At 56.7% G+C, this 27,984-nt stretch overlaps 4 protein-coding genes across 7 annotated transcripts; 2 read left to right on the forward strand and 2 right to left on the reverse strand.

Moving 5' to 3' along the window:
* Nucleotides 1-2,324: 2,324 nt before the first annotated feature.
* On the forward strand, nucleotides 2,325-4,986 carry VTN (vitronectin). Its single transcript, XM_075559244.1, has 8 exons — nucleotides 2,325-2,388; nucleotides 2,490-2,609; nucleotides 2,716-3,069; nucleotides 3,161-3,300; nucleotides 3,516-3,672; nucleotides 3,801-3,953; nucleotides 4,362-4,700; nucleotides 4,880-4,986. Exons 1-8 carry the CDS (start codon nucleotides 2,325-2,327, stop codon nucleotides 4,984-4,986), a joined length of 1,434 nt encoding a protein of 477 aa, XP_075415359.1.
* Nucleotides 4,987-7,337: 2,351 nt separating this feature from the next.
* VMA12 (vacuolar ATPase assembly factor VMA12) lies at nucleotides 7,338-11,808 on the reverse strand. Of its 3 annotated transcripts, XM_075561342.1 has the most exons (7): nucleotides 11,562-11,806; nucleotides 10,571-10,644; nucleotides 10,201-10,290; nucleotides 9,687-9,729; nucleotides 8,927-9,039; nucleotides 8,518-8,643; nucleotides 7,338-8,430 (listed from the first exon to the last, which is right to left on the reverse strand). In XM_075561342.1, the coding sequence occupies exons 1-6, from the start codon at nucleotides 11,770-11,772 to the stop codon at nucleotides 8,548-8,550; spliced, it is 627 nt and encodes a 208-aa protein (XP_075417457.1). In that variant the 5' UTR covers nucleotides 11,773-11,806; the 3' UTR covers nucleotides 7,338-8,430; nucleotides 8,518-8,547. The 3 variants fall into 3 exon arrangements, with proteins under 3 accessions (XP_075417457.1, XP_075417456.1, XP_075417458.1); XM_075561341.1 differs by having other exon boundaries at nucleotides 7,338-8,643; XM_075561343.1 differs by lacking the exon at nucleotides 10,201-10,290 and having other exon boundaries at nucleotides 7,338-8,643; nucleotides 11,562-11,808.
* Nucleotides 11,809-11,919: 111 nt separating this feature from the next.
* POLDIP2 (DNA polymerase delta interacting protein 2) lies at nucleotides 11,920-18,497 on the forward strand. Of its 2 annotated transcripts, none has more exons than XM_075561344.1 (11): nucleotides 11,920-12,149; nucleotides 13,261-13,342; nucleotides 14,122-14,219; nucleotides 14,888-14,984; nucleotides 15,139-15,214; nucleotides 15,458-15,565; nucleotides 15,971-16,107; nucleotides 16,733-16,759; nucleotides 16,866-16,991; nucleotides 17,543-17,622; nucleotides 18,051-18,497. In XM_075561344.1, the coding sequence occupies exons 1-11, from the start codon at nucleotides 11,989-11,991 to the stop codon at nucleotides 18,163-18,165; spliced, it is 1,107 nt and encodes a 368-aa protein (XP_075417459.1). In that variant the 5' UTR covers nucleotides 11,920-11,988; the 3' UTR covers nucleotides 18,166-18,497. The 2 variants fall into 2 exon arrangements, with proteins under 2 accessions (XP_075417459.1, XP_075417460.1); XM_075561345.1 differs by having other exon boundaries at nucleotides 14,176-14,219.
* Nucleotides 18,498-18,938: 441 nt separating this feature from the next.
* Nucleotides 18,939-27,947, reverse strand: TNFAIP1 (TNF alpha induced protein 1). The gene is made up of 7 exons (XM_075561346.1): nucleotides 27,802-27,947; nucleotides 23,403-23,721; nucleotides 22,823-22,992; nucleotides 22,380-22,469; nucleotides 22,248-22,300; nucleotides 21,508-21,703; nucleotides 18,939-20,996 (listed from the first exon to the last, which is right to left on the reverse strand). The coding sequence occupies exons 2-7, from the start codon at nucleotides 23,605-23,607 to the stop codon at nucleotides 20,760-20,762; spliced, it is 951 nt and encodes a 316-aa protein (XP_075417461.1). The 5' UTR covers nucleotides 23,608-23,721; nucleotides 27,802-27,947; the 3' UTR covers nucleotides 18,939-20,759.
* Between the last annotated feature and the right edge of the window lie 37 nt (nucleotides 27,948-27,984).

Here is a 27,984-nt window from a genome sequence, read left to right on the forward strand (position 1 = left end):
GGAAGTTCAAGTCCACCTAGTGGTCCCACAGGAGAAAGGGCTGGAGGGCCGCTCCTGTAGAAGCCCATTGCCGTCGAGTGGATTCTGACCCATAGGCCTAGCGTTTCCAAGGCGGTGCATCTTTTTAGAAGCCTTTCTGTTGGGCAAGTGACCTATTGCTTAGTACTTCAGCCACTGTCTCAGAAACCCACAGGGGCGGTTCTACCCTGTCCTTTAGGGTCGCTATGAGTTGGTACCGTTTCAGGGAAATTTTTCTTCTTCTTGTTTTAACCACTGTGCCATGGGCACAGCCAAGAAAACCCCGCTGAGCAGTGCTACTCTGTAACACCGGAGTCATCCACTGGGTTGGGTTCTTTGGGAAGCAGTTTTCCAGGTCTTTCTTCTGTGGGGATGTTGGGTGGGTTCGGATCAACAACTTTTAGGTGGGTGGCAACAACAACATGCCATCAGGTTCCTCTCCCCTTCCCAGTGGTACCAGTGGTACCAGAACCCAGCCAGGTGCCTGGAGTGGATATGATTCGTGGAGACCCCATGTGTTTCAGAACAGAGCTGAGTGCCACAGAGCTTTCCAGCCTGTGACCTTTCGGGCAAAGGTTGCCAGGCCTGTCCCCTCACCAACCTTTCAGATAGTTAGTCCTCCAGCACTCAACCATTTGGGCCACCCAGGAGCTCACACTCGCTGCCATCGAGCCAGTGCTGACCCATCATAGTGACCCTGTGGACAGGGTAGAACTGCCCTCTGTGAGTTTCTGAGACTGTGACTTTTTACGGGAGTAGAAAGTCCTGTCTTTTTCCCTCCGAGAGGCCGGTGGTTTCAAACTCCTGACCTTGTAGTTTTGCAGCCCAGGGCTAACCACTATGCTACCAATGTATCTTACTAGTGGTTAGCGCAGTCAAAATTCTGGCTCTCTACAATGCTCAAGCCCCTTTTATGCCACCCCCCCCAATTAAGACCTTTCTATGGGACAGGGTAAATGTTCCTATTGTACAGCGGAAGTGACTGGGTCCACAGAGAAGAAAGTGCCCCCCCACAGCACACACCCCTCATTACAGGACAGAAGAAGTCAGCTGGAAGCTCCAGGGGTTGGCGATCTGGGACTTGTGAACCAAATGTGGCTCTTTCCACATGTACATGTGATTCTAAAGCAAAATTGAAAATGAAAATAAAATGATCATAGCTTCATATACTTTTAAAAGGTATTATTCAGATAATGGTGATTTCATTTGTTTGTTTTCAAACGTGTTTCATTTGTAAAGATATGTTTATAATTTTTAAATGGTTGTGAGGGACAGAATTGGCTCTTCCATCTCAAAAGTTTGCTGACCCTTGCTCTAGGCAATAGTTGCATCTGAGTAGGCCTGTGACACCCCCTCGTCCCTGACTCACAAAAGCAAACATCTGATGCCAGTGGGCATTTTCTGGGCATAGGGGGGACTATCCTTCTGAAAATCTAAAGGTGTGCTGAATTAGTGACCCCACTCTTCACAGCCAGGGGGACGAGGATTGGGCACAAGAAACAGCCACCACCCGTGAATTCACCATCAGTGAAGACTCAGAATGAAATCCACTGTGCTGGGTTAATATTTACCTAGTGCCCTGCGTTGTGAAAACAAGCTTGGGAAATCAATGCATCTGAGAGGAGAACCAAGAAATGAAAATCGGTACTTTTGTGATTAAAAAAAGAAATTCCTTAGAGTGTTAACTCTCTCCTCCCACCCTTTCAACTGCCCTAAATATATAACAGAGTCCTTAGCTACCCAACCAGGGCTGCGCCTGATCAAACCAATCATAGATCAATAACCACTTACGGCGTGTAAATGTAGGGCTAATGCCGCCGACCATGAGGGAGGCACAAGGCCCTGTAGTGTGTGCTCTGTTGTGGTCAGCACCCACTCGGTGGCACCTCACAACAAGGCTGGCACTGGACATTTTGTCTCTCTAGCTCATGCCATCTCCCAACACCCCACGAAGCAATTATGATGAGTCCCATTTTACTGGGGGGGGGGAACCACACACAAAAAGCTTGGGGAGGTCAAATAATTTGAGTGCAGTCCCACAGACAGGAAGGCGTAGAGTGGCCCTTCTCTCTGACCTCCAGACCCTCCTGATACTGCCAGAGTTCTCATTTCCCAGTTCTCCAACCCCAGGCTTCTGGAATGTGACCCTTTACAGAGCAAACAGACCACAGAGAGGGCAGCTCCTCCTCTGTCAGGCCCTCCCTCCCAGTCTCCTCCTCTCTCTTCCTCCCTTCCTCCAGCAGCACAGGTGGGACTTCAGGGAGCTCAGAGCCCAGCTCACCAGGCCCATGGCTGGAGGCCCTGCCATGGCTCCCCCCAAACTCCTTCTGATGCTGGCTCTGCTGCCCTGGGTGGTTCTGGCCGACCAAGGTGCCGAGGGATGTGGGTACTTATCTGGGCCAGTGTGGATGGACAAGGTAAGCTGGGCTTGATCTGGACATCTGGCAACCCCCCTCCCCCCCCCCCCCCAGAGTCCTGCAAGGGCCGCTGCACGGAGGGTTTCAACAAGAACCAGAAGTGTCAATGTGATGAGCTCTGCTCCTACTACCAGAGCTGCTGCTCTGACTATGTGGCTGAATGCAAACCCCAAGGTGCGTGCACAGCCATGGGGGGGGGTGTGTGGGATAAAGGAGGCGGGCAGGGCATGGCCTGGGTCCCCCCTGCAGCTGCAGACTCCTGCCCCCTCTCTGCCTGCAGTGACTCGGGGGGACGTGTTCATTCTGCCGGAGGATGACTATATTGACTACCAAGTCAATGGCGACCACCAGATCACCAAAGACCACGACTCCCACACACCATCAGAGAGCCCCACCCAGAACTCCGACCTGCTCAAGCACCCGGTGATGACCCCTCTTCAGGACGCTGAACCTGAGAAAGTGATCTCAGTGCTTGAAGAGGCTACTCTACAGCCAGAGAGTGTGAACTTAGGGCCTGAGAAGGGGACCACGGACTCAGAGACCTCTGAGTTCCCTGCAGAGGAGGAATTGTGCAATGAGATGCCTTTTGATGCCTTTACTGACCTCAAGAATGGGTCCATCTTTGCTTTCCGAGGTGATTCCAAGAGCAGGCCTTGGGGGATGGGGGTAGGAGAAGTATGTCCCAGGAAGGTCTCCTCCCTCACTGAGCTTTCCAACGACTCCAGGACAGTTCTGCTATGAGCTGGACGAGAAGGCAGTGAGGCCTGGGTACCCCAAGCTCATCCGAGACGTCTGGGGCATCGAGGGTCCCATTGATGCCGCCTTCACTCGAATCAACTGTCAGGGGAAGACCTATCTCTTCAAGGTGCCAGGCCAGGGCTGTGCCTCAGGGGACAGGGTTTGGAGCAAAGGCTTTAGCGCTGTGGTGCCCAGTGGGACCCAGGGTGAGGCCTCTGTGAGATAGAGCAGCCGGAGGCTCCGGGTCCTGGTAAACAAGCCTGGCATGGGGATACCTGCCTTGGGGCTGGGAGCTCTGTCCGGTGCCCTCCCTCATCCTTCTCCACCCTCCCTGTTGCTTAGGGTAGTCAGTACTGGCGCTTTGAGGATGGCGTCCTGGACCCCAGCTATCCCCAAAACATCTCTGATGGCTTCAAGGGCATTCCGGACAACATCGATGCAGCCTTTGCCCTCCCTGCCCATAGCTACAGCGGCCGGGAGCGGGTCTACTTCTTCAAGGGTACCCGGAGGCTGGGTGGGGGAGTGATCAGCCCATGGAGCAGGCTCAGGGGCACCGTGTCTGCGCTTCCCCGGGGACAGGCCTGGGTTGGGTGGTGTCCTCCTGATGGCAGTTGCCCGGCTCCCCAGGCAAGCAGTACTGGGAGTACGAGTTCCAGCAGCAGCCCAGCCAGAAGGACTGTGAAGACAGCTTGCCCTCGACGGTGTTCGAGCATTTTGCCTTGATGCAGCGTGATGTCTGGCATGACATCTTTGAGGGTCTCTTCTGGGGTGGCACCTTTGGTAAGGAGGAAGGGCAAGTCTTCTTCCCACCCCCCTACTCTTCCCTAGAGGGGGGCTGGGGGCCGAGTTGGGGACAAGGGGAGGGTTGGGCTGAGGGGCTCTAGTTGTGGAGCTATCGATTGATCAATCAATCCCGAGCTGTTTGTTCAGCCCGGACTTTGCTTCTGTTGACCTTTCGGCAGTGGCTTGGCTCAGGCTGGTCCCCAGACCTTGACTTTTGCCTAGCACAGCCATGGACACCGATAGCGGCTAGAAGGCCTGGGGCTGGGGGCGAGAGGAGACACCCAGGTGTATGAGCAGGGCAAGCACACAGGGAGGCTGGGGGCTCTGGGGGCTGCACTCTGCCACTAGCTGGCTGTGTGTCCTTGGGCAATGCTCAGTTCACGGGAACCCCTTCCCTGCCAACAGGTGGTGCCAGCGAGCCCAAGTCTATCAGCCAGGACTGGCCCGGTGTGCCCGGGCAGGTGGGCGCCGCCATGGCTGGCCGCATCTACATCTCCGGCTCCACACCAAGCTCCTCCTGGATCAAAAAGCGCAAGTCATCCGGCCGCAGCCGCAAACGCTACCGCTCGCGCTCTCGGGCTGGCCGCAGCCGGAGCCAGAAGGCCCGCCGGCGGTCCCGCTCCACCTGGCTGTCCTGGTTCTCCAGCGAGGAGAGCGACCTGGGCACCTACTATGCCTACGACACGGACTGGCTGGTGCCTGCAAGCTGCGAGCCCATTCAGAGCGTCTACTTCTTCTCGGGAGGTGGGAGCCCCTGCCACCCCGGTAGCCGGTTTAGCCCCAGAGCGGTGACCCCAGAGAGTCAGGCCTTTCCCTGCACAGGCCTGGGGCTTCCTTCCAAGGTGGCTGGGTGGGGGGAGTGGGCAGGACCTGGGGCTCGTGGCCCCTCCTCCTCACATGACCCTCCCCGACCTCTCTTCCAGCCAAGTACTACCGAGTCAACCTGGGCACGAAGCGAGTGGACACCGTGAGCCCTCCCTACCCACGCTCCATCGCCCAGTACTGGCTGGGCTGCCCAGTGCCCGGCTGAGCGTAGGAGCCCGCTCTCACACAGCTGGGCCCTCCAGGCGCCCTCCTCCCATTCAATAAAAGTCCCTTGATCCTGGTCTCAGGCTGTGCTTGGGCCTTGGGGCGTGGACTAGGGGCTTGGAGAAGGGCAGGAGGTGGCAGGGTTCTGATTTGGCTGTTCTGTCCATTTGGCGCCTGGTATCCAGGTAACTCAGATGCCTGAGCTCTTGGGGATTTCTATGCTCCTGCAAACCCACCCCCTTCATTCTTTGAGGTCTTGAGTCTTGGGTGGGAGACAGTGAGGTTAAAGGAGAGGGGAGACAGGCAGGCAATGAAACTCAATGCACCCCTTCTCTTCAAAAAAGTGATTCCCCGGGATTTCTCGGGGGACCGCGGAAGGACACGCCATAGCATCTACGGCAGAAGCCTGTACTGCACCTGTGTAGGCCTCTCCAAGAGGCTCCGTTTGGGTTTTTGTGCGGCCAGGGAGCAAGGCTTAGATGCACCCAAGGCTCTAAAGCAAGGCTGGGCGTGCTCTTGTGGCGACATCTGTCCATAGCCCACTGACCCGCATTCTGTCCTGTCCTCTGTCATGGGCTGGGGCTCCACTGACCCCTGAAGGCATGCAGGACAAGGACGTGGCACAAAGGCTCCAAGGGGTGAGGAGTGGGGAGAGTGAGAGGGATCCATCAGCTTTCTAAAAGGAGTCTCAGGATGCTTTTCATGAAGCACAGGATTCTGAACAGGGATTGCCAGTCTCCAGTCTCCAGCCTGGGACCAGCTAGCTGCTTTCTGATGCTGAGCAATGACAACGCCCCCCCCCCCCCCTCCACCGTTGTCCAGTGGATGTCCACCAACAGTGACCCCATAACACAGTGGAGTACTGCTCCTGTGGATTTCTGAGACTGGAATACAAAGCCTCGTCCTTCTCCCTCAGAGAGGCCAGTGGTTTAGAACTACTTACACTGTGGGTAGCAGCCTAAAGTATAACCACTACTCCACCAGGGCTCCTAAAGTCCGCAGTAGAGGCCACAAAACCTTTGCCCTACTCTCGATAAACCTCACCTCAACCCTGCCCCAGGTCCACCCCATGCAGCAGTAAAGCCCATGGCCTGGAGGTGGGACCAGCCACGTTGAACAGTAAAGAACCTGGGCCCGAGTCTTACTCCTCAGCCAGCCCCACGGATGGCCCAGCGAGTGAGCGAGTGATCGGAGAGGGAGGGATGGGCAAGGTGAGCTTGTGGAGAGCATATGAGGTGGGAACGTAGGCACAAGGTTAGGCAGAGTTTTCTACAGACGCGAGACTCCTCCTCACGCACACAGATCAGATGTGTATGAACGTTTGCTCCTCTTGTCTTTGTGCTCCCTCTGAAAGCCAAGATTAGCACATGCCATTTGTTTGAAGTAGATGATTAAAGCGAGGCTCCCATGCCTCACGGGAGACAAAAGCCCGTGCTGAATAAACTCTGGCTCTTCTCCGAGAATGGAGTTGAGCCCCCTGCGCACCCTTTTCTGTCTTGTCGACTGTGGGGCTGGACTCCACCTTCCAAGCGACCTCTAGGCCACTGGGAAGACCCAGAAACTGAAGGATAAGGGGCAGCTTGCCCCAGATGATGCCAGCACTGCCACTTGGCTCCACAAGGTTAACTCAGGGCACTGCCCACCGCTGCCTGTGCCGGCTTCTCCCAGCTGACATTGCTCCAGACCAACGTGGGAACCCTAAGGGTTTTTAACTCGGTGATGGATGCTGGAACAGAAGGTTCGACACCTTGCTGGTTTCTTACGCGCGGCATGACGCTGAGCTTCCAGCTGTTGCAGGTCAAGAGGAAACGACAAGTGGTGCAGAGGAAATGCCCAGTAAACCAGTGAGAGTCTAATTTTGTAAGGAGTGCTCTGTCTGGGTGGGGGTGGAGGACCACAAGAGCTTACACATCGATCCAGCAGAAAGACAGACAAGGGTCTACCATGTAGAGCCACCAAACACCTATCAGATTTTCTTGTCCCGTGGTGGTTTGTGTGTTGCTATCATGCTGGAAATCATGTCACCATTATTTTAAATCCAGAGCAGCTTCTGGACTGAGGGAGAGTAGGAAGAAAGATCTGGCGTCTGCTTCCAAAAATCACCCTACTGATCACAACAGAACAGTGTCCTACACAGGTGCTGGAAGATGAGTCCCCTAGGTTGAGGGGGCTCAACCTCAGGTCATAATGATGAGGCTGGCGCAGGACTGGGCGACGTTTCCTTTGCTGCCCTTGGGTTGCCAGGCGTCAGAAGGGACCCATGGCAGCTCAACCAAACAGGAAGAAGACTGCCAGTCCTTGGCACCCTCGAAACCCCTGCTGTCTTGGCGCTGGCAACAAGAACACACCTCATTTATGCAATCAACATTTAATGAACAAATAACTCCAGTGGATGACCTTCTAAGTGCCCTATGCGGGTTCTGCCATCACAACACTCTGCACTGCGGAGAGTCACGCGACAGAGGCTCTAGGACATTCTAGGAGTGTATCTTCTGAAGGACCAGGCAGCGGTCTCTTGGTGTCTCTCAGCCAATGGTGTCTTCTAGAAGGACCGACAATGCTTCCACTTCCAAGCTTGCGGACCATGAAGACCAATGGTAACCATGCATGGCAATGACATCAACTGTGAACATTCACATGGTATTTGCTGCACGCACCCACATTTCAAGAACTTGCATACGATACCCTGCATTAGGCTGTCTAGTAATGCATTCCACCCATTCGTATCTGAAAATGGTCCCCGTTTATAAACTCACCTCTCTTGAGGCAACCCCCAGTAGGTAGAACCCTCCCGCCACATGACCACTCAGAATCTTGCCGTTTAAAGCAGACGTGCGGTTTTGTCAACTGGACTGTTTGGAGCTGTGGAGGTAGAGCAAAGGCTGATGGGATGGAGCGTGGGTGAGCACAGACTAGGCAGGGAAGTGACAGAAACATGTCACATAAGGGGGGTGGTGGTGAGGGCGGACTGAAGGGAGAGGAGGCTGACGGTGAAAACTACAACTTTAAAAAGGCAGCTGCCATCCTAATTTCACTGTCCTGCACCAATTCCTCTTGTTCTTGTTCAGCATCCTCTGGCCGGGCCCTCCTCCAACACAAGCCGGGAAAGGAGATCCCGCCTTGGGGAGCTCTTCTGACTGCAATGCCACGTCTGCGTTGGGGACATGTGTACAAAGGATGCCAACTGGTTCGTACGTTTGGGCAAGTTCATGGAGGTCTGGTGTACTTACAGGAAGGCCTGGAAACCATTCACTCCCCGCGGAAAACAATCAGTCACAGCGGTGCTCAGAGTGGACTGGATAAGAAAGATGGCGCACCAGATTCAGGGCAGGTACTGACGGGCCAGTTCTTTGTGACTGAAGATCCGCTGCCTGAGTCCCCTGTGCTTCTCCCTCTGGAAACTCATGGGGATGGGCTCTCCACAGGAACTGCAGGTGGCCTGGCCCTGAGACATACTGGAACTTAGAACAAAGAGCTGGCTGGGCTGACGGAGTCAGTTAGCAGGTGGGAGTCTGAACGAAGCCCGCCAAACCTTTTCCAGAATTTGTCCACGAAGCATCGGTTAGAGCTCTCCCAACTCGCCTTCCATTGCTCGCACCATGACATACAGCTCGGCCAGCCCCACCACAGAGGCCACGATCACTGCAGCCAGCACCCGCTGCAGGGAGGAGGGCCAGGCTTAGTGGGTGTGGGCTGGCATTCCCCTCTGCACCTCAATCAAGGATGGTGGACACCCCGACCTAGCCCAGACATTTGGAGGGAGGATGGGGCTTCTTTGGGGATTACCACCTACTCCCCACCCCCCATGACTACTAGAGAGCTCAATGCTCCCCTTGTTGATTTCATAACATTCCATTCAATTACTGACCTATGTAAGGCATACACTCTCCCTTTCCCGTAGGAGCCTCTCTGGGCACCTGCCCTGCCCAAAGTATACTCACCGAAGCCATTTCCGTGAATATATACTGGCTTCCGAGGTAAGTGCAAACAAAGGCAGCAGCCACCGTGACAATGAAGTTGAAGATGGTGATGACCAGAGCCTTCACCGACCTCACTGTGAAGAGACCAGAGAAGAAACCTTTAGGTCATCGCCCACCAGGAGCCCCTCGGATTTCATAGCTGCTTCCCCCGTGTGAGAGTCCCTTTCAAGAAAAGGCTTGATTGGCATGGTGGGTGCAGTTATGTGTCAACTGGGCTACGGTTCTCCGTGGTTTGCCAGATATGTAATCCTCTTCTACTCTGTGACCTGACGTGAAAGCCAAATCAGGTAAAGAGTAAGTGTCCCTGGGGGTTGGGGGGTGGCCTCTGTCTACTACACAGTGGTGTTTTATGGCAAAGCACTCTCGCCCACATTTGCCTCACCAACCTCTGACTGTTGGTCCTTGGGACACCAGCCAATAGCCTGAAGCCTGACCTGCAGATATTTGGCTCATCAGGCCCTGCAATTGGATGAATCAGGAAAAACCTCCATCCTGCCAGCGACTCTCAGACTTCAGAAAGGCCAGCCTCCCCAAGAGCGTGAACCATCCCCTTGAAACAAATCACTCTCTATAGATTTATACATACACTTCACTGGTTTTGCTCCCTTCAGAAACTCAGCCTAAGACAAACAGCTCAAGGTGAAACCCAGTCATGAGGGGGCAGGAGTGCCCTGACCCGTGCCAGGCGGAGGCTTTAGTGCCTGCTTTCCTAGAAGTTTACCTTGTTTCCCCAGTTCACCGAGAGTCCCACCATGCCTGGAATCCTGGGAGATAGAAAAAGTAAATGATTTCAGAATGAAAGCTCAGAGGCAACCTCCAAAGTACCCATTTGTCAGATTGGCCCCGCCTTCTCTATCCCCCTACACACTCCCTCTGCCTTTTCCAAGGAGTCTTTTTGTCAATGGGGCTTTTCCCTGGGTCCAGGGCAGGCAGCTCAGGGAAAGGGCACAGGCTCCCAGTAACCATCTACCCCTTTCCTGCTCCAGGGCAGGAGCATGTCAGAGCACAGGATGGAGCTCTGGCACAGAAAGCCCCCAAAGCTCTTCCCCCACCTCTCCGACTACTAGTGACCAGCCATCATTTGAGCCTGGAGGTCCAGCGAATGAAATGGAAATATATTTGGTATATATGCAGAAAGAGAACCTATGATCTCTGGATAATAGACACATCACATTTCCAAGTTTTTGTTTTTTCTCTTTCCTCTGAACCTCTTCCCAGTGTAGGGCTGCCCTTACCTGGCAGGTGACATTACGGGTGATCCGCTTATATTCCTCGTTGGCCAGCTGTATCTTAATCTTCTCCAACCGGGCAACTAACTCTGGGTTCTGGGGCAGAAAAGCCAAGGAGGAAGAGCTATTTCTAGAAAGTATGTCACCATCATCGGTTACTGGGGGCAAAGGGCACTAGAGACCCGTGGATAAATCCTACTGCTCTCCCAGCTGTCAGGCAAGGGTGATGTCTGTTTTCCCCACCCTGGTTCCCCAGAACTTAAAATGCAAACTTTTGAATTCAATACTTGATTTGTCTATTCAAATATCCTGAATATGCTCAACCCAGTCAATGCCCAATCTGGAATTGGGCCTGGTTCCAATATCCCTTACATACCCGAGGAGGCTTCACCACCTCTGGAAGATGGATTTCACTGCCTTCCAGGAGCTCGTGGAGGTAGAGTGTGGAGCCTAGGAATAAAAGGTTTCCACAACACAGTGACCCACAGAGCTATGGCGGGGGCTTTCGATCAGAGCTCTAATCTTCTTTCTTTTTAAATAAAACATGGCCATTACTGTAGAATCCTTCTCCAGGGGATCATTTTCACGTAAACATAACCTCGCACAATTTCTCATAAACCTCTCCTGGGGCTTACAATGACTTGCAAGCCACTTACGTTTGCCTTGGATTAGGTCACTTCTGGGGGCACGCCCAACTCTTCAAAGTTCAGTTCATGGTGATTCCAGATGTGCAGGACCCTGAGACTAATTTATAGATTTCTCCGACCACTTTCAGTACTTATGGTTGAAAAGTCTACCTTTCTGTTTCCAGCTAGGCTATGGCATCTCTGGCAAAAGACCTTAGAAATCTGTTTGTCCTATTTTTCCCTTAGAAGGAAACAGAAGCCCAAGGACAGAAATGATTTTTCCAAAGGAAGTTAGTGGTAAAGCTAGGGCTGGAAGTTAAATGCTAGCCCCAGTCCCCATCTTTCTGCATAGCTTTCCCCATCCTATGTTAGGGGCTAAAAACATCAGAGAATGAGGAAGCTTGACCACTCTTGCGTTTGAGATTTAAAGAAATCCCGATTCTTTTGGCCTCAAAGAAACTAAAGCCAAGGCGATATTGAGTTCGAACTCGGATTTTGTCAAGCATCAGGAGGCCCTACGGTATGCCGGAGAGTGTAGACTCTCAAAAGGGCAAACGTTACACGTGTAAAATCTGTTTCCCCCCATAGAATCCTCAGGGAAGCTGTGAAGGGAGTGAGTGGTCCTAGGTTTCTCAGGGACCGTCGGTGAGATGACTGTTTTGGGGTGGGGGGCAACGATCTTAAGTGGCAAGAGGTTTCACAGAGAAGGAGGTGATCCCCGGACTCGAGGCTGGGGCTCACCCCTCTCTCTCAGGTGCTGGTGCAGATCTCGGATCAGGCGGAAGGAAACCAGGCGTTGGGGGCCACGCGGGCTATCGCCGCCCTTGTGTTTCTTCCCCACTGCGGCCTCCAGTTCTGCCCGTAGCTTCTGGGGCAGTTTCTCAGGCTCCAGTTCCCCGCCAGGGCCTAAAGCGCGAACCAAGCGCTCTCCGGCCACGAAGGAAGACGCCATGTTTGCGAGACTCTACGGTCACGTGACGAGCCGCACGCCCGGACTTCCGCCGGCCGAACCGGAAGAACCACTGAGCTCGCGGGGCGGGCGGGGCGGGGCAGAGGGCCCGGGGGCGGGGCGCGCCGCGGCGCGGGGCAGTGTGGGGCGGGGGCGGAACGCCGCCGGGCCGCAGGTCGGGCCCTGAGTCGGCTTGCTGAGCGGGCCCTCGGGCGGGACATGGCGGGCTGCGCAGCCCGGCGAGCCCTGACGGTGGGCAGCCGCTGGTGGTCCCGGTCGCTGAGCGGGGTCCGGGGTCCGAGGCCGCTGTGTGCGGCGAGTGGAGCCGGGACCTTTTCGCCAGCGGCAGCCACGACGACACGGAGGCACCTCTCGTCCCGGTGAGGGACGGAGCGCATGGGCGCAGGGACGTGGCCCGGAGCCCAGGGAGCGGTGCTCGGGGCCCGCGGGGAGGCCAGGGGACCGGGCCTGGCCCAGGCTGGCTAAGGGTGATTGCGCTCGACCCTGGCCTAGGCCGGCAGCAGGACGCTGACCCGCGCCGCCTGGGACTGGAGCCAGGAGCCAAGGGAGCGTGGCTCGGAGCTCCGGGCCGTGCAGGAGCCGGGCAGCACGTCACGCTCAGAGAAGGCGCCCTCCCCGAATGTGACCAGCCTTTTAATGCAGCCCTGGGGCTTTGCATCCGAACCCCCGGCCACCACTGGGACCCGGGCCCCCGCACGGCTTCTAGCTTTCCGTGGGACTCCGCGGAGACTGGATCTGGCAGTGTGACCGGGGGAAGGGATCGGAGCGCTTCCGAGTGGGGCGCGCAGGCCGGGGGTCGACGCAGGCCGGTCCCGTGGGGGCCGGAGCGTCGTGAGGGAGGTAGCATAAAGCCCCCTTTCTCCGAATCGGAAGAATTAAGAGTGAGTTCAAGGCCTTCTGGAAGAGCAGCTCTGTCCAGAGAGGCGACTGGGCCCCGATCTTGGAGTGGCTGAGGTTAAAAACAAGGGGGTGGGCATGGTGATAATGCTTGGCCACTTACGACCCCTTGTGAACATCGATCTAAATCGGAAGAAAAACCTGCTTTCAGAAGCTGTTAAGGCACCCAGCAGGGAACCCTATAGAGATGCTGTCAGCCTTCAAGGGTAAGGGGAGGACTTGGGATCATGACACAGAGAAATATCTATTGAGCACCTCTTACACTCTAGGCTCCGAGGAGAGCCCAGGCTAATCAGCCACAGGCACTGCCTGGGGGAGCGTGGTGCCTCTTGGGGATGGAGGGGGAGGGACAGGAGGGCAGGGTGTGAGGGGAGAAGGGACCTGGGAGCCCTTCCAGCACAGCTTGGGAGGTCTCATCCTGGAGCGGTCTCTGGCTGGACCTTGAAGGAGCAAAGGCCAAGTCCCCCAGTCTGGTTTGGCAGGACCAGACAGGACCCTCGTCGCCTGTTCTGATCGGCCAGTGTCATGACCTTCTCAGCCTTCCCATTTCTTGTGCTTTCCCTTCCTGACCAGAAACCGAGCAGAGGGCAAAGTTTTGGAGACAGTCGGTGTGTTTGAGGTGCCCAAGCAGAATGGGAAGTATGAGACTGGGCAGGTGAGCGTGTGGCTGGGGGTCCTTCCCTGTGTTTGGAGCACGTGGGCCCTGGGAGGGAGATGGAGGTGGTCATGGGTCGGGCTGCTGTGGTTGTCCACCTTGGGGTTTGGTCGCAGACCAGAATCGGCCTGTTCAAGCTGGTGGTGCCTGTCCTGAACTCCCTTTCCCAGTTGGGGAGCCCTGGGGTGGTTTGGACTGGAGTGCGGAAGGAACCTGGCTGGTGTCGAGCCTTCTTAGGGTGGATGGTGGGAAGCTCGTGGAGAGCTTTCAGAAAAGCAGATGGGCTGGCCATGGCGTGGTGACGTCTGGGTCCGTTTCTGGGTCAGCTTGGTGCTGGTTGGTGGAGGTAGATTCCGCCCCTTGGTGATAAGGAAGATAGGTTAGTTAAAACTTTTTTGGTATGCCTATAATCAGCTAAGCATGATTCGTTGGGGTTGAAATAGAAAGCATGGTAGATACTTTGCTGCCTTCCTGGAGTTTGTAGTCTAGAAAGGATAAGGACATACAAAGGTCCATTGGTTTCCACTGTGCTCAGTGGACAGGAGTCAAATCAGAGAAGTGATGCCCACACTGTGCCCTAACTGACAAGACAAAGTCAGCCAGGTGGGGTGGGGGTAAGAGGCTGCCAGGCAAGAGCAAGCCCTGGAGGGCAGTGGGTCTGGGCGGATGTCTGCGCTTACAGGGGACCGGCCTCTTCCTGAGCTGCCTGCGGTCGGTCGGTCCAGCTCCTGGGAGGGAGGATTGGACAACAATAATTCACCGAGGCCCCTTCCTCCCAGCTCTTTCTTCATAGTGTTTTTGGCTACCGAGGCGTTGTCCTGTTTCCCTGGCAGGCCCGACTGTATGACCGGGATGTGGCTTCTACAGCTCCAGAAAAGTATGTCCCGGGCCTCTTCTCAGCACCCCCCACCCCACCCCACCTCACCCCACTCCCGTCCTCAGGAGGAAACCTGATGGCAGGCATACGTAATTGGGGCCCCAGGGGTGCACACAGCCTCCCCCGGGGCCCTTTTGTGGGCCTGCAGTGCCCATCGAGACTCAGTGCCGAGTGCCAGGATCGCCTTCAGCAGAGGGTCCTCCCGGCCTCCGTGGGATGCTCTTGCAAGCCACTCACAATGTTGTTTCATCCGCCCTCAGCGGGCATCAGAGGGCCAGTCTTCGTCATGTCTGTTCGCATCCCTTCCTTATGCTCAGGTCTTCACTAGACACTTGAAACAAAATGGCCGTGCTCCGGTCAGGGATCGGGGAGTCTCTGGGTGGGTGGGCGCAGGGCGGGGGCCCTCTGGGCACAGGGTGCTGAGGCAGCAATGGGATGTCCTCACCCTGGCGGGCTCTTCCACGAGGACCACAGGTGGCTGCATTGCCGTGGGTCCTCCAGATGCTACTGTCAGCCCCTGACTGGGGAGCATCTGGGTGGGGGGGGAGGGGGTCACTGGGCAGGGCCCTAGGGGGCGACATCACCTTCCGCTCAGGTGTCACCCTGCTCGGGCAGTAAAGTGGTAGGGGGCGACTTTCCTATTCTCCAACTTCTTTCCACCTCCACAGAGCAGAGAACCCTGCCGGCCACGGCTCCAAGGAGGTCAAAGGCAAGACCCACACTTACTATCAGGTGCTGATTGACGCCCGCGACTGCCCACACATAGTACGTGAGCAAGAGGGCCGGGCTGGGTGCTCCTTCCCAGGGGCCAGACCTGAACCCTGGTGGGGAGGAAGGCTGGGGGAAGGGGTCAGAGGCCGGGTCAGCCCTTGGGGCTGGACAATGACCAATCAAGCCCCAGACCCATTTCTTCCCTTAGTCCCAGAGATCCCAGACAGAAGCGGTGACCTTCCTGGCTAACCACGATGACAGCCGGGCCCTCTATGCCATCCCAGGTGAGTGGTGAGCACCTGGGGGTGTCTGTTGCTGAGGGGCCGGCAGGCCTTAGGAAGAGGGCGCGGATGCGTTTCTGACACCCTCTCACCTGCTTGGGGGTGGGTGTATGTTGGGGATCAGGCGCTGAGAGGAAATCCTGCCAGGATTGTCTTAGTGTGGGACAGGTCTTGGTGGTATCTTCTCTAACGCACCCCTCTGCTCTGCTGTGCGAGTTTCACTGTCTCCGTGCCTTTCTGTGCCAGGCCTCGACTATGTCAGCCATGAAGACATCCTGCCCTACACCTCCACTGATCAGGTTCCTATCCAACATGAGCTCTTTGAAAGATTTCTTCTGTACGACCAGACAAAAGGTAATCTCTTTCTTCAAGAGTTTCATGGGAATACTTCCAAAGCTCTATTTCCACAACCATATCCAGGCCTTCCTTGCACGTGACCTGTCAGGTAGACTGTCTCCTCGTTTGGCCTGGGAAACTAGCAAACCCAAGCTTGCTAGTTAGTAGAACGAGGCCTGAAAATTGGGGCTCCTGGCTCAGTTTTCCTCCTATGAACTCATGCCCCCTCCTCAGGCTTATTCTCAGCAGGCAGCTCTGTGCCACCATCCGGCCTGTGCTTTTGCTTCACGTGTAGGTGTCGCCTCTGAGGAGGGGCCGGGGCCCGGGCCCGGGCCCGGGGTTGGGGTGGCAGTGGGAGCATGAAGAGCCTGGGTGCCCTGTCCTGGCTTCTGCCTCTGCCTGACTAGCAGGGTCTTTTCCTAGCACCTCCCTTTGTGGCTCGGGAGACGTTACGGGCCTGGCAGGAGAAGAACCACCCCTGGCTGGAGCTCTCCGATGTCCACCGGGAAACCACCGAGAACATTCGGGTCACCGTCATCCCCTTCTACATGGGCATGAGGGTACGTGGGCTGCCTGGCCCCTTCCTTTGTGGCTAGCTCCTGCTGTGATTGCGGGCTGCATTCCAGCTGACAACCACCGCTCCTGGCTCTGCTCCTAAGCGGTGCTTGTGTTGGGTGAGGGCTGAGCCGCATGGGCCTGGACTGACACCAAGATCCATTCAGGGGAACCCTGCCAGGGCTCCTCAGCTGACACGTCCCTTCTTTCACTGGTCCAGAGGGAGCATACACAGCACGTCCATGCGTGCTTGTGGACAGCAGCGCAGGCCTCTCTTCCCTTTGACACGTTTGTCAGACGTGGGTGGAGCTGTTTCCTGCCTGGTTATAAACTGGGCTCCGCGGGGTACAGACATTACTGAAACACCATTACTGCTTCTCTGGAGCGCATGGTAGTGGGGGACCAATGTGCCACACACACAGCAGGGTAACAGCGGGCTGTGAGGGGCAGAGGTGGTGGCGGGGGCTGGCAGCAGGGCCATGAGTGCTAGAGATGTCAGGAGGCCAGCTGTGCTGGCCAACCTGACCAGGCTGAGTGGGGAGCCGGGTGGGCCCAGGGGAGAGATGCTAACAAGGCACACAGGTTCCTGCTCCTTGGGACTTACAGTCTTCCTGGTTTTTTCTCCCCTAGGAAGCCCAGAATTCCCATGTCTACTGGGTGAGTGTGTCTCTCAGGGTGGAAGGGAGAGCTCAGGAGGTGCGGCTGGCGGTCAGGTTGGGAGGGAGGGACGCTTACCTTCTGGGCCTCCTCCCATCCTTCCCAGTGGCGCTACTGCATCCGCTTGGAGAACCTCGACAGTGACGTGGTCCAGCTCCGGGAGCGGCACTGGAGGATATTCAGCCTGTCCGGCACCTTGGAGACCGTGCGAGGTCGAGGGGTGGTGGGCAGGGTGAGCATTGCTGGGCTGTGGCCGCTGGCCCAAGGCTGCCGAGCAGGGGCTTGGAATTAGTTGGGGTGCAAACCTGGCCTGGTGTTTACTTGCTGCCTAATTGGGGTGAGGTATTTAGTCAGACTTTATTTCTTAGCGCTGAAATACCCATGCCTATACCAGACGTATTGCCTATCATTGCTGGAATTAAACCAGCACAGGTTTGTAGAGCACCAGGCCTGGCCCGTGGCCTCAGCTCTGGTCCCTTTCCCTGGTGGCAGGGCTGAGGTTTAAGAAGCAGGGCTCCTAACTCCTACCCAGTTTGCTTTGCAGTCAGACTGCTGCCCTCCTCTGGGCCGCCTTCCGGCCTTGCCGCCGGAAGGTGTACTGGTGCACCTTTGCCCAGTGCCTCTTCAGTCTTCGATGCCTTGCCCAGAATCAGGATCAAAGGCCCTTGGCTCATGCTAGGGGGCAGGGAGGAGGGGAATGCTAAATTATCAGCGTATGGCACTGGGGTGCAGGGAAGGGGAGGTTGGGACCTGGCCCGACCCATTGTCCCTGGATCCCGGCAGGAGCCTGTGTTGTCTAAGGAGCAGCCTGCGTTCCAGTACAGCAGCCACGTCTCCCTGCAAGCTTCCAGTGGGCACATGTGGTGAGTGGCTGCAGGCCAGGGAAGTGAGAGGTAGTGGCGTGGGGTGAACTCTGGGCTCAGTTATGTCTGGAGTTGGGGTCTTCTCAGCTGGTCACTTTTGTGTGGGGGGCTTGGTTGCTTCTGTTATGACTGTTTTCTATGATTTGTAGGCTAAGGACTTATGCCAAAGCAAGCTGATGACTTGTCGCTACACTGGGTTCCCCTCAGAGGTGCAGCCTCTAGCCTGAGTGTAGTCAGGTCCTGTGCTCTTGGCCAGCCCAGGGCACTGTCTTTCCTCCCTCCTCCGTAGCGCCAGGAGGGGCAGTAAAGGGACCCATGGTGTCCTGCCCTGAGCCTGCCGCCTCACCCGGCCTGCAGTGTGAGCTGAGGACCCAGGCACAGCCAGTTCCACAGGAGAGCCTGTCAGCTAGCTCCTCTCTGACCCACAGGGGTACCTTCCGCTTCGAGAGACCTGATGGCTCCCACTTTGATGTCCGGATCCCTCCCTTCTCCCTGGAAAGCAATAAAGACGAGAAGACGCCGCCCTCAGGCCTTCACTGGTAGGCCAACCGAGGCCCCAGGTGCCCAGGCTCAGCCCCGCGGAGCAGAGCTCATCCCGCACAACTGCTGCGGGACTCACTTCTCCCCAACACGGGGCACCGCACCGCTCTGAATTGTTGGCGCCATTTGATTGTGAGTTTTTTGTGGGAAGCTAAGTTTTCTCTAGAAGCCTCCCACTGGACTCCGCCAGGGCCGGCCTCCCCGCAGGCCCCACCTACACTGTTCCAGGAACCTTGGGTTCGACTGCTACAGCAGGCCTTGGGGAGCTTCCCGGCCTGTCACGTTGGAATGTGAGGTTTAGTCAATAAACCAGTGCACACCTGGTCCCCCAGCCATTTGTTCCCCAGGTCTCAGGCTCCCTTCAAACCTCCACCTTCCAGGGAGCTGGATAACCACCAGGTCGTGGCGCCTGGACTTGTCCTCTCTGTGCCCAGACAAGTACTCCAGCCCCAGGGTTTGAGTAGCCTGTTGGCACCACACTGCCAGCCATCAGCATCTCTGGCTTGCCCAGCCAGATTCCGGGAGCAAGAAGCGGAGTCTGCTGGGCATGCAGATTCCAGGCTGGGCTGGGAATGGTGCCGCTGCCACACTGCTTTCTGAGCTGCTCAGATGTCCCAGGGTCCTGCCCTAGTCAGAGGTGGTTGTACTCTCAACTATTAGACCTCAGGCTCATTAGTAGTGTCCTTAATCCCCCACCAGGGGGTGCAGGGGCGCCAGGGCAGCTGAGTGTGGACGGAGCCAGAACTGGCCTGCGGTGACTAACACGGTACGTCCTGTGACCAGCTTCACACCACTGCAGTGACACTTTTATTAGAGCACTTTCCAGGACCTATGTTCGTCCACAAAGCATGTCCATTACACGATAGTCTTGGCCCCATTCTTTGGCAAGCGTTGGTTGGATACCAAACACCACAGAAGCAAGTGCTGTTGACAGCAGGTATCTGGTTATCTCGCATCTGACAAGGTTTGCCCTTCGTCTACCCTTGCTGTTTACTCCCCGGGGTAGACAGGGCAGAGACACCTCACAGAGGAGTTCCTCACACCCTGAAATCCCAAGGCCTGAGCAGAGGCCAAGATCACTTAATGTGAACTCACAAGTTAGTGTTTTCCTAAGACCAGAGACAGCTTACGTCTGAGAAAGCGCCCAAGGAGTCAGCGCTGGCTGGCAGGAAGCCAGCTGCCCTCCGTGGGGAGCTGGGAATTGGAGTACTGAGTCTTCTTGAGGTCAGGGGAGGAGATGGGACAGAGGCCTCGGGCTCAAACATTCCTGTCTCTGGGAAAGTCACAGAGATGGAGCTGTCTTTGTCTGGTTACCCCAATGAGGGTTAGCAGCCAATCACACCTGGTTACAAAGTCACACTGCACCCCACCCCACCCAGTCTTCGGGGCTAACAATAACCCCGGGCCTGGCAAGCACCTGGAGGCTCCGCAGGACTGACATGAGCAGCTGCTTAGCTATGACAAAAATGTGTGACAAGGTAGCTAAGCTAGGTCCCCTCCCAAGCGGAGGGGCACTGCAGAGTGCCTGGGCGGCTTTAGTAGACTGGCTACACAGCTGGGGGGAGACTGATTAAGCTGCCCATGGGCCAGGCCCAACACGGGAATGCCAGCCAAAGCTCCTGCCCAAGAGCTGCTGCTGCATACCCGCAACCCAAAAGGAACGGGGGTCTCAGGCCGGCGGTATGTCTGTCTGGAGATAGCCCAGCTTGATTGGCTGCAAGTCGCCCTGGGCCGAGGGGCAGACAAGTCCAGCACTGGGCCCCTCCCTGTCTGCGGCTGCATCTGGTGGTCCCTGATGGCAGCTCTTAGGCTTTATGATGATGCTCAAGGGTAAGAGGACCTGAGCAGTCGTGTGGTCGACAAACCAGTTATGAAATGTGATTAAAAATATCTCTTCACAGGGATGCTATTAGGACCATGGGCCCCATCCTTCCTTAGGGCCTTGGTCAGCCCAGCAGACGCCAACTGGCCTGGCTTATTGCTTCCTTCCCAGCCCCTCCCTTAGACTGGTGCTGCAGGGTCAAAAACAGGGCACGTGTCAGCAGATACAATCTCCTCAATGAAAGTACGAAGTGCTTTTAAAGAACCAGGTCCCAAAGGCAACGTCCTCCCTCACCAGGGACAGGGCACCCTGGAAGGTGGCCAAAGACACCCAGACCCTTCCTATCAGCCTTTAAAACTACCCATTCCCTAACGTTAAAATCCAACCCCCTACCCCAGGCTTGTGCTCAAACACCTGAGGGATAGAAGGAGCCCCGCCCTTGGAGGGGCTGGCCTCCACAGCACCAGAAGCGGTCTTTCCTGCAGTCGGAACCGCTGTGCCCACAGGCCCCCCAAGTTCAAGTAGCCCTTCAGACTGGCAAAGGCCGCGGTGAGTGGTCATCTTAGCAGGAGGTGGGTCAGTGAGTCCCTTCACCCACAGACAGAAGAGCTGCCCCTTAGGCTGGGACAGCATGGTCCTCTTGAAGTTTCTGGGAAGCAGGGCCAAGGAGTGGCTGCGCCTCTGGGTGCTGGAGCAGAGGCTCGGCCAGCAGCAGCCTGGGGCAGCCAGCAGGGTGGGAGACGACCCTCCTGTGCCCTGGCTCCCCGGGGGCTTGTCAGTCCCGATAAGCAGACTGGTGGCCGAGCTGCCGATCGTCGTAAGTGCTGTAGCGCTTCACGTGGATGCGGCGGACCCGGTCCCACAGTTCAAAGGTCTCCTCGTCTTCGCTGGGGGAAGCGTGGCCGCGACTGCGGCTGGTGGCCTCCAACAGGGAGTTGTCCGGGACGCGGGGGCTCTCAAAGAGGAGAACGTTGAGTGTTTCCTCATAGATGCGGGCCTCTGGGAACTCCACCTGGGGGGGGGGGGGCATGAGTTTCACCCGAGAGGACCAGGCAGGTGGCCGCTTCTCCCTCCCACAGGTGTGAGGGTATAAGCACACACAGGCGAACAGCCAGGTGCGGGGGCTGGCACAGTAGCAGCGGGCTGGGGGGTTGTGGTCGGGACTGGGCATGAGGCGGCGCCACCAGTGAGTAGCCGCGGTGCCCTGCAGCGAAACACCCCCCACCCCCGCCTCAGTTTTCAGGGGTGTGCAGTGCCAGTGGCTACCTCACGGCGTGGCCCACACGGTATGGAAGCGAGCTGCTTGGCAGAGAGCCAGGTAGATTAAATAATAGATGAGAAGCAACGCAAAAACCCCTCCGTTGACTGCTTTTTATCATTTGACTGACGTAGCGTGTGCGAGACGGGGACGGCTCCACAGCTCCGGGGCGGAGCTGTCTGTCTGTGACAGATGCTCCCCCAGCCCCTGCAGTGGCGGTGGCCCTGGCTGCGCCCCGTCCCGCCCGAGCAGAGCGGCTCTGTACCTTGGTCTGCTTCTTCTCCGTGGCGTACACAATGGAGGTGCAGCACACCTCTGCCAGCTTGTGGCCCTGGCCGTGGAAGGACCAGCAGCAGATCTCGTCGCCGAGGACGTCCTTGAGGAAGAGCACCCGGCCGTTGAAGCGCAGGGAGAGCTTGTCGAAGAGCTCGATGTTTTTCAGCAGGTGGTCGTCGGAGTTGCTGCGAAACCCGTGAGGCCGCGGGTCAGGGTGAGGGTCCGTCCGGGACAGGGAATAGGTCCCCCAGTGGCGCCCCTGGGGCTGGGGGGCCTGTGAGGAGGGCGACCTGCACCGGGTGTCTGGTGAAGCAGGGAGCTGGAGGGGGAGCGCCAGCCCCGTGGGAAGGAGGGGCACTGCTATTTGGCAGGAGCAGCTCCTCACGGTGGGGGTGACCCTGGCAATGTGTCTGTCCACAGGGAGCCCCTGGGGCAGGGGCACCTGGCTACTGAGCGGCAGAGGGCAGTTAGCCGCACTAGGGTGCAGACAGGCTGGCTTAGGACTCCCCGCCCCATGGCTCCCACATCCCTCTTCACCCCAGGACAATGCAGACGGGGCCCGGGGCAGGCTGACCTGGCGTGTGGTTAGGGGGATGGTTACGTAGTGATCACCTGCAGTCCGGCCAGGGCCCTGGGCTCGACACGCTGACCATGCCAGCTTCCCACAGGCTGCTGCCCAGTCTCCACCTGTGCGGCCCCTCCCCCGCCCGGGGCACCGCGGCCCCTCACCTGGTGTACGAGTACTTGTTGTTGCTTCTGTTGTACAGCAGCCTGACCACGGGCTGTGGGGGGAGACGGAGTGAGGCCGGCCCGGCCTGGGTGCCACCCGCCGCGGCCCCCCTGATGGGCGCCATCAAGTACCTTGGTGGATGACTCGATGAGCCGCTCCTCTTCCTTCAGGGACGTGACGACGGGGATGCTGCACGCAGGCTGGAAGGGGTCCTGCTTGTCCTGGGGACACACAGAGCTGAGACCACTTCTTTGGGGTCTTCTGCCTGCCAGGCTCAGCCAGGTACCCCTCCGCCCACTCCCCCTTGGGGCATCGGAGCCACTTGGCTGTGGTCACCTCTAGCTGGGGAGGAGGGTCAGGCTGAGAGCCTGAGCCATGAGTAGGCGGCTCGTTTTTAGAAAACCCCAGCTCCAGCTGCGGGCACGTGAACGGGCACAGGCATTCCCCACTGCCCGCCCCCCTGCCTGGGAACCCGGCTACCCTTCGACAAGTTTCCACCCTCCCAGCCCTAAGTCCCTGAAGGAGGGGAGTGACTGACCTCATCAACTCGGCCCAGCCTAGCCCGCCCCCATACCTGCAGGGCACTCTGGCACATGGTGACCAGCCCCTGAATGAGGTAATACTTGGCTTCTGCCATCAGCTCCTTGATCTCCTGCCGGCTTTGCGGGAGGGTGACTGTGTCATCTCGGAGGTAACTCAAGATGGTGCCGAAGTGTTTCCCACAGCGGTCTATGAGGATCCAGCCTACGGGGGCGTGTGCAGAGAGAAGGGCTGTCGGCTCCAGGCGCCCCGCACACAGGCAGGAGGCAAAGGGCCACTGGGCGGACCCAGTGGCAGCACCATGGTCGTGGGGACAGAAGTGGGGCCAATACTTCCAGCCCAGTACTGCCTCCCCAACCCCACTGGAGCCACAAGCTGTCTCTACCAGAGAGACCAGCCCTCCAGGCCCTGCTGAGGTCCAGGCTTGGGAGCACTCAGGCCCGCCTGCCCAGGACATTGCAGGGACATGACATAAGGATGCCTTCCAGGAAAGAGGCAGGAACGGGCAACAGTCACCATCTGCTTCCCCGGAGCCTGAGTCTCAGGGAACTGCGACCGCGTCACTGCTTCCGGAGCCCCTCCTCCCCAGCTGCTCAGCAGGGCCGGTGCCTCACCTTCTTTGTCCGTCAGCACCTCCATGCGCCCGCTGAACATGGCCTTGAGCATGGTGTCGTGCCGGGTCAGCGCCCGCACAGTGGTGTAGTACAGGGAGCCGCCCACATTGAGCTGGACGTACTTGTGGCCCCGGCTGCCACCCTTGAAACTGCTCGGCTTGGGCTTGGCCGCTGAGGCTGGGCACAGACAGGTGTCCCCCGACATCTCCCGCTGCAGGTAGATCACCACACGGCAGCAGGTCGGCTTGGCTGGCTCCGCCGTGGTGGAAGGGGTCACGGATGAGGGGCCGGTGGAGGCCAGAGCCTCATCCTCTCAGTGCTGTGGGAAAGCAGTTAGGAGTCAGAGGGGCAGCGCCCTCTAACCAGAGGAGGGCAGCAGACACAAGTCCGTGGTCCCCTCCTGGTTCAGTACACGTGTTCCCTGGCAAAAGCCACTCCTCAGGGGACAGTCAGAGGACTTCTGCTGTTCTTTACTGTTGCCAACACTGGGCTTGGGTGCAGTCTCTCCGAGTCTGGCTGGTCACCTCACCAGGCCTCGGTTGCACCAGCCTCCACTCAGCCCAGAAATAGGTGCAAGAGACACGCAAGTCCTTGAACTGGGAGAAGGTCTGAGGAGGGCAGAGCAGAAGTCCGCGTCCCGTGGAGTCTTCCAGTTAAGCTCCCAGTTATTGTCCGACCCGGAGTTTCCCAGAAGTGAGGGCTGTGGACAGGATACACTTCCTCTCTCCCAGACTCCATTCTCCAGAGCAGCCACAATGGGAGCTAGTTCTAGAAGGGCTTAGGACACACGCATCTTTCTAAACAACCAGTAAAACCCATTAGAAAGTAGTTAACGTTCAGTGCATGTTTACTGTATTCCAAGTATTGTTCTAAGCATTTACTGTACATGAAACCCTAAAGCCAAACCAGCCAGCAATTCTAATTCAGAGAGACCCTACAGGACAGAGTAGACTTACCCACCCAACCTTTATGTAACCCAGGGTTAGTGGTAGGATAGAGACTGGTGGAACCCTGAGTCACCCTCCACCAGGCCTGGAAGTGCACTCACCCCTGCGGCTCACTCTGTCCCCCAGCAGAGGTCTACAGAGCGAACAAGAACACCAGTGAGGTGCTCACGCTTTAGCATGGCTACAGAGAAGCAGGCGCGAGAGACCCCGGGAGGGGATGAATGTGTGTTGTGCACTGCGAGGACCGCAATGAGTCAGATGAAGCAAAATGTCTATGACTTGAACTGCTGAATGCAAAACAGAAATCTACTCTCTAAACCTTCACCCAATTCACTGCCTCCCCCACCGCCAAAAAAGCAGGAGAAGTGGGTAGACGGCAGGAAGCAGTAGTCAAGGAATGATGAAGGGCCACATGGAAGAAGCACACTAGCTTATGTGATTCAAGGATTATAAAGAATCTAATCCAAATCTAAAGGAGGGAACAGTATCAGTTTAAATTGTGAGCACCCAGTTTGCAGAAGGCTATGGACGACAGTGGAAGACCACAATCCATGTGCAGGGTCCACACACAGTGAATTCTCTCTGCCCATCGTAGAGGGAGGCGAGGAGCCATGTTGTCAGAGTATTGTAAGATTATAGTAGAGTTAGGGTAAAATGTTGTGGGGGAGGTCAGATGATCACAGGCATCCTCCCTGAGGGCGATTAGTCACCAGACTATAGGGTAGGCCTCTAGGGCAGTTAGTCACCAGACTTTGTGGCAGGCCTCACTCCCTGCTACTGGGGACAATAAACTATTCCTCCTTGAGGCCTGTGACCAAGCCTTCTCATCCCACCAATAATGATCTCTATCAGATGAGTCAGGGAACAGGCCAAACTGACTCTGTGACATCCAAAGTTAAGTTATCCGCCCATCTTATCACATGGATAACCCCAACCCCTCCTCTTACTGTTGCATGTATATCCCTGGACCACCCCCTCTCATTACTGTATTACCTATGGCTCAACCCCTCCCTGTGATGTATGTCCTCACCTGTAATTAGGGGGCTTGCATGTCCCCGGAGAATATAAAATGCCTGGGCTAGCATTAAACTCTCTCCCTCCACGTGGACCATCAGGTGGGGCTGAGGGGAGCATGCTGCCATGGATCGTGTCTGGCTCCATTTAGTTCAATACTTCACTTCTCTCTCATGCTCTCTGTAACTTTACTATAATCTTTACTTATTGTCGCTGTACAATTGCACCTACCGGACCCGTAATGATGTTAGGGGCTGGCTTCCCTGACAAAATGTAACACCTGTCTGACTCCCCTTTTCACACGTTTGCAAGTTATATAGGTTTTAAAAAAAGGAAGGGGAAATACACATGGATTACACCTCCGGTGAACCCCCTCTGGGCCCAGACCAGGGGCAGGAATGAGTGGCCTGCCAAAGCGCAGGTGCACTGGGAAACGGATCACAGCAGGTGTGGTTAGTTAAAATTTAGCATCGTTTCATCTCTCCCTTTTGACCCATCTTAAAGTCGCTCTTTACGATAGTCTCTGCTTTTTTTCAGGGAGATTTTCCCGTTTCATATTCATTTGCTCTTTTGTTCTTTGCTCTGGGTACAGGAAACACAGGATGAGTGACTGGAGAGCGCCGGTACCCGGATTAATGGTTTCTTGGGGTGTCTGGCAGGGGAAGTTGGGGGAACTAGGGAGCTAATAACAAGTACAAGGAAGAAACTGTTCTAAAATCGATTGTGGTAATGACATGATTGAACTATTGAATTGTATATGATTTATGTCCTAATAAAACAAAGGAAAAACAATGGAGACAGTAAAATGTAGACTCGCCTGCTTTCAGCCTCACACATGTAGGCAGATCGTTGCTCCTCACATCTGGTCAGCGCACACCAGATGCAATGCCCCGTCTCCCTTTACTGTTCCATGCTCTCCGCCGTGCTTAGCACAGGCCATATTTTAAGTATTTAATACATTTTGCTTCCTTAGACTGAACTATCCCAGCAGACTTTAGCAGATCCTAAAGGAAGGACAAGAGCTCTGGAGGTCGAGTGGGTTAGGTTTTAACCTTTATGGAAGCAAATTCCTAAGAGACCAGGTGTAGGGGGCAGTATGAGGATTTCTCTGAGTAAGTTACGGACCCAGAAACCAAGAGGCAGGACTACTCTGTCCTACAGGGCCCCTGGGCTATTGTGATTAAGTAGGCTGGCTGGTCTGGGAGATTCTTCCATTTGGCCCTGGAATGGGGCCTGGAGGAGCTGCATGCTCGTCTACACACTGGCCAATCAATAATGCTCACATCTACACTCTAGCCAATCAGTAGCACTTAAAGGTAGATTACTGCCCACCCTCCCAAAACTTACCTGCCATCCAGGTGCTTCAGATACCTTGCTAGCCTACCCTGCTTGTAGAGGAGGGTTGACAGCTCCAGTGGGTTCCTGAAGCTGGAGACTAACTCTAGGGGAGCAGAAAGCCTCCTCTTTCTCCCTCAGGGCAGGCTGGTGGTTTCAAACTGCTGACCTCGTGATTAGCAGCCCCACACATAGCCACTAAGCCACCAGGGATTCTCCCTTGCCTCCCTAGCCCACTCCAACGGGGTAGGCCACCACTCAGCAGGAGCGCCCTGCTCCAGACAGCAGCCCTGGGTAGCAGGTCTAGTCCGTCCTGCAGAGCGCTGCGAGGCAGGACAGGCATTTTGAGACTCGCCCCATCTTTCCCAGGATCAAACAAAGTACACATGCGAAAGGGCTTCAGAGTTCGTGGGGAAATGGAACCAAAGAGAACGGAACTTTCCCACGAACTTGGTGAAGTTCTGTCCAAGTTTACGCATTCGGTGGGAGCACGGGAGCTCACAGGTCAGGCTAGCCAGCAGAGGAAGGCCGCAGTCTTTGTCCTGGCGAACCCATTTCCCTTTTCCAACAAAAGCAATTGCTTTGCGCCCCAGGCTGACGTCAGCTCAAATTCCGCCCAAACCAATGGGCTCCAGGAATTAATCCCAGGGAGAGAAGTTTTCCCCTGTAGGCTCGGCGCTCTTCCTTCCGGACTTTGTGTGACTATTTGGGGACGTCTGGGGCTAGGGACGCACCTTACCTCGGGGAGCCCGGGGAGCCTGCGCGGAGGCCCGGCCATCGGCCATCGCGACAAAGCATGGAGATGGTGGGGGCCCGAGGGGTAAAGGGCGCAGTCTCTCGGGGGGCGGCAGGGACGCCAATTTTAGTTGGGAAGGGCGGGTCTCGTGGATGTGATTTCAAGCCTTTATTCAAAGCGTCCTGGGGAGTCAGCGAGTCCCCGCCTCTCTCGGGGCCACTGTCCACCGCAGCCCGTACTCCTCCCCACTACCGAGAAACCGAGACGCGCCCCGACACCATCCCCAGGGGAGGAGCTGAGCTCTCCATCTCCCCTCTGCCAACCCGACACCCAGGGAACCCCTTTTTGCGCCAGCCCCCACTCTCACCGTCCCTGGGGGCGCCTCTCCCGTCTCTCAGCTGGGCTTCGAGCCGACTCCGTGCAGCGCCCGGACTGACCGCTGCCGCCCGCAATCCCAGGGCGTGAGCTCACATCCGGAGAGGCCGAGACTACAAGGCCCGGAATGCCCAGCATCCCAGCGCCCGGGGCCGGGCCAAGCCCCCGGGAGGAG

This window comes from Tenrec ecaudatus, chromosome 10 (genome assembly GCF_050624435.1).
Source record: "Tenrec ecaudatus isolate mTenEca1 chromosome 10, mTenEca1.hap1, whole genome shotgun sequence".
Taxonomy (NCBI): Eukaryota; Metazoa; Chordata; class Mammalia; order Afrosoricida; family Tenrecidae; genus Tenrec; species Tenrec ecaudatus.

Coding starts and splice junctions, on each gene's coding strand:
- VTN (XM_075559244.1), top strand. CDS start 2,325: ATGGCTCCCCCCAAACTCCTTCTGATGCTGGCTCTGCTGCCCTGGGTG. Junction 2,610..2,715: donor GGCTGAATGCAAACCCCAAG/GTGCGTGCACAG, acceptor CTCTGCCTGCAG/TGACTCGGGGGGACGTGTTC. Junction 3,070..3,160: donor GTCCATCTTTGCTTTCCGAG/GTGATTCCAAGA, acceptor CAACGACTCCAG/GACAGTTCTGCTATGAGCTG.
- VMA12 (XM_075561342.1), bottom strand. CDS start 11,772: ATGGCGTCTTCCTTCGTGGCCGGAGAGCGCTTGGTTCGCGCTTTAGGC. Junction 9,730..10,200: donor CCCGTAATGTCACCTGCCAG/GTAAGGGCAGCC, acceptor TCTATCTCCCAG/GATTCCAGGCATGGTGGGAC. Junction 8,644..8,926: donor TATTCACGGAAATGGCTTCG/GTGAGTATACTT, acceptor TCCTCCCTGCAG/CGGGTGCTGGCTGCAGTGAT.
- POLDIP2 (XM_075561344.1), top strand. CDS start 11,989: ATGGCGGGCTGCGCAGCCCGGCGAGCCCTGACGGTGGGCAGCCGCTGG. Junction 14,985..15,138: donor CCCGCGACTGCCCACACATA/GTACGTGAGCAA, acceptor TTCTTCCCTTAG/TCCCAGAGATCCCAGACAGA. Junction 15,566..15,970: donor TCTGTACGACCAGACAAAAG/GTAATCTCTTTC, acceptor GTCTTTTCCTAG/CACCTCCCTTTGTGGCTCGG.
- TNFAIP1 (XM_075561346.1), bottom strand. CDS start 23,607: ATGTCGGGGGACACCTGTCTGTGCCCAGCCTCAGCGGCCAAGCCCAAG. Junction 22,993..23,402: donor GGTGCTGACGGACAAAGAAG/GTGAGGCACCGG, acceptor ACGCCCCCGTAG/GCTGGATCCTCATAGACCGC. Junction 21,704..22,247: donor AACAAGTACTCGTACACCAG/GTGAGGGGCCGC, acceptor CGGGTTTCGCAG/CAACTCCGACGACCACCTGC.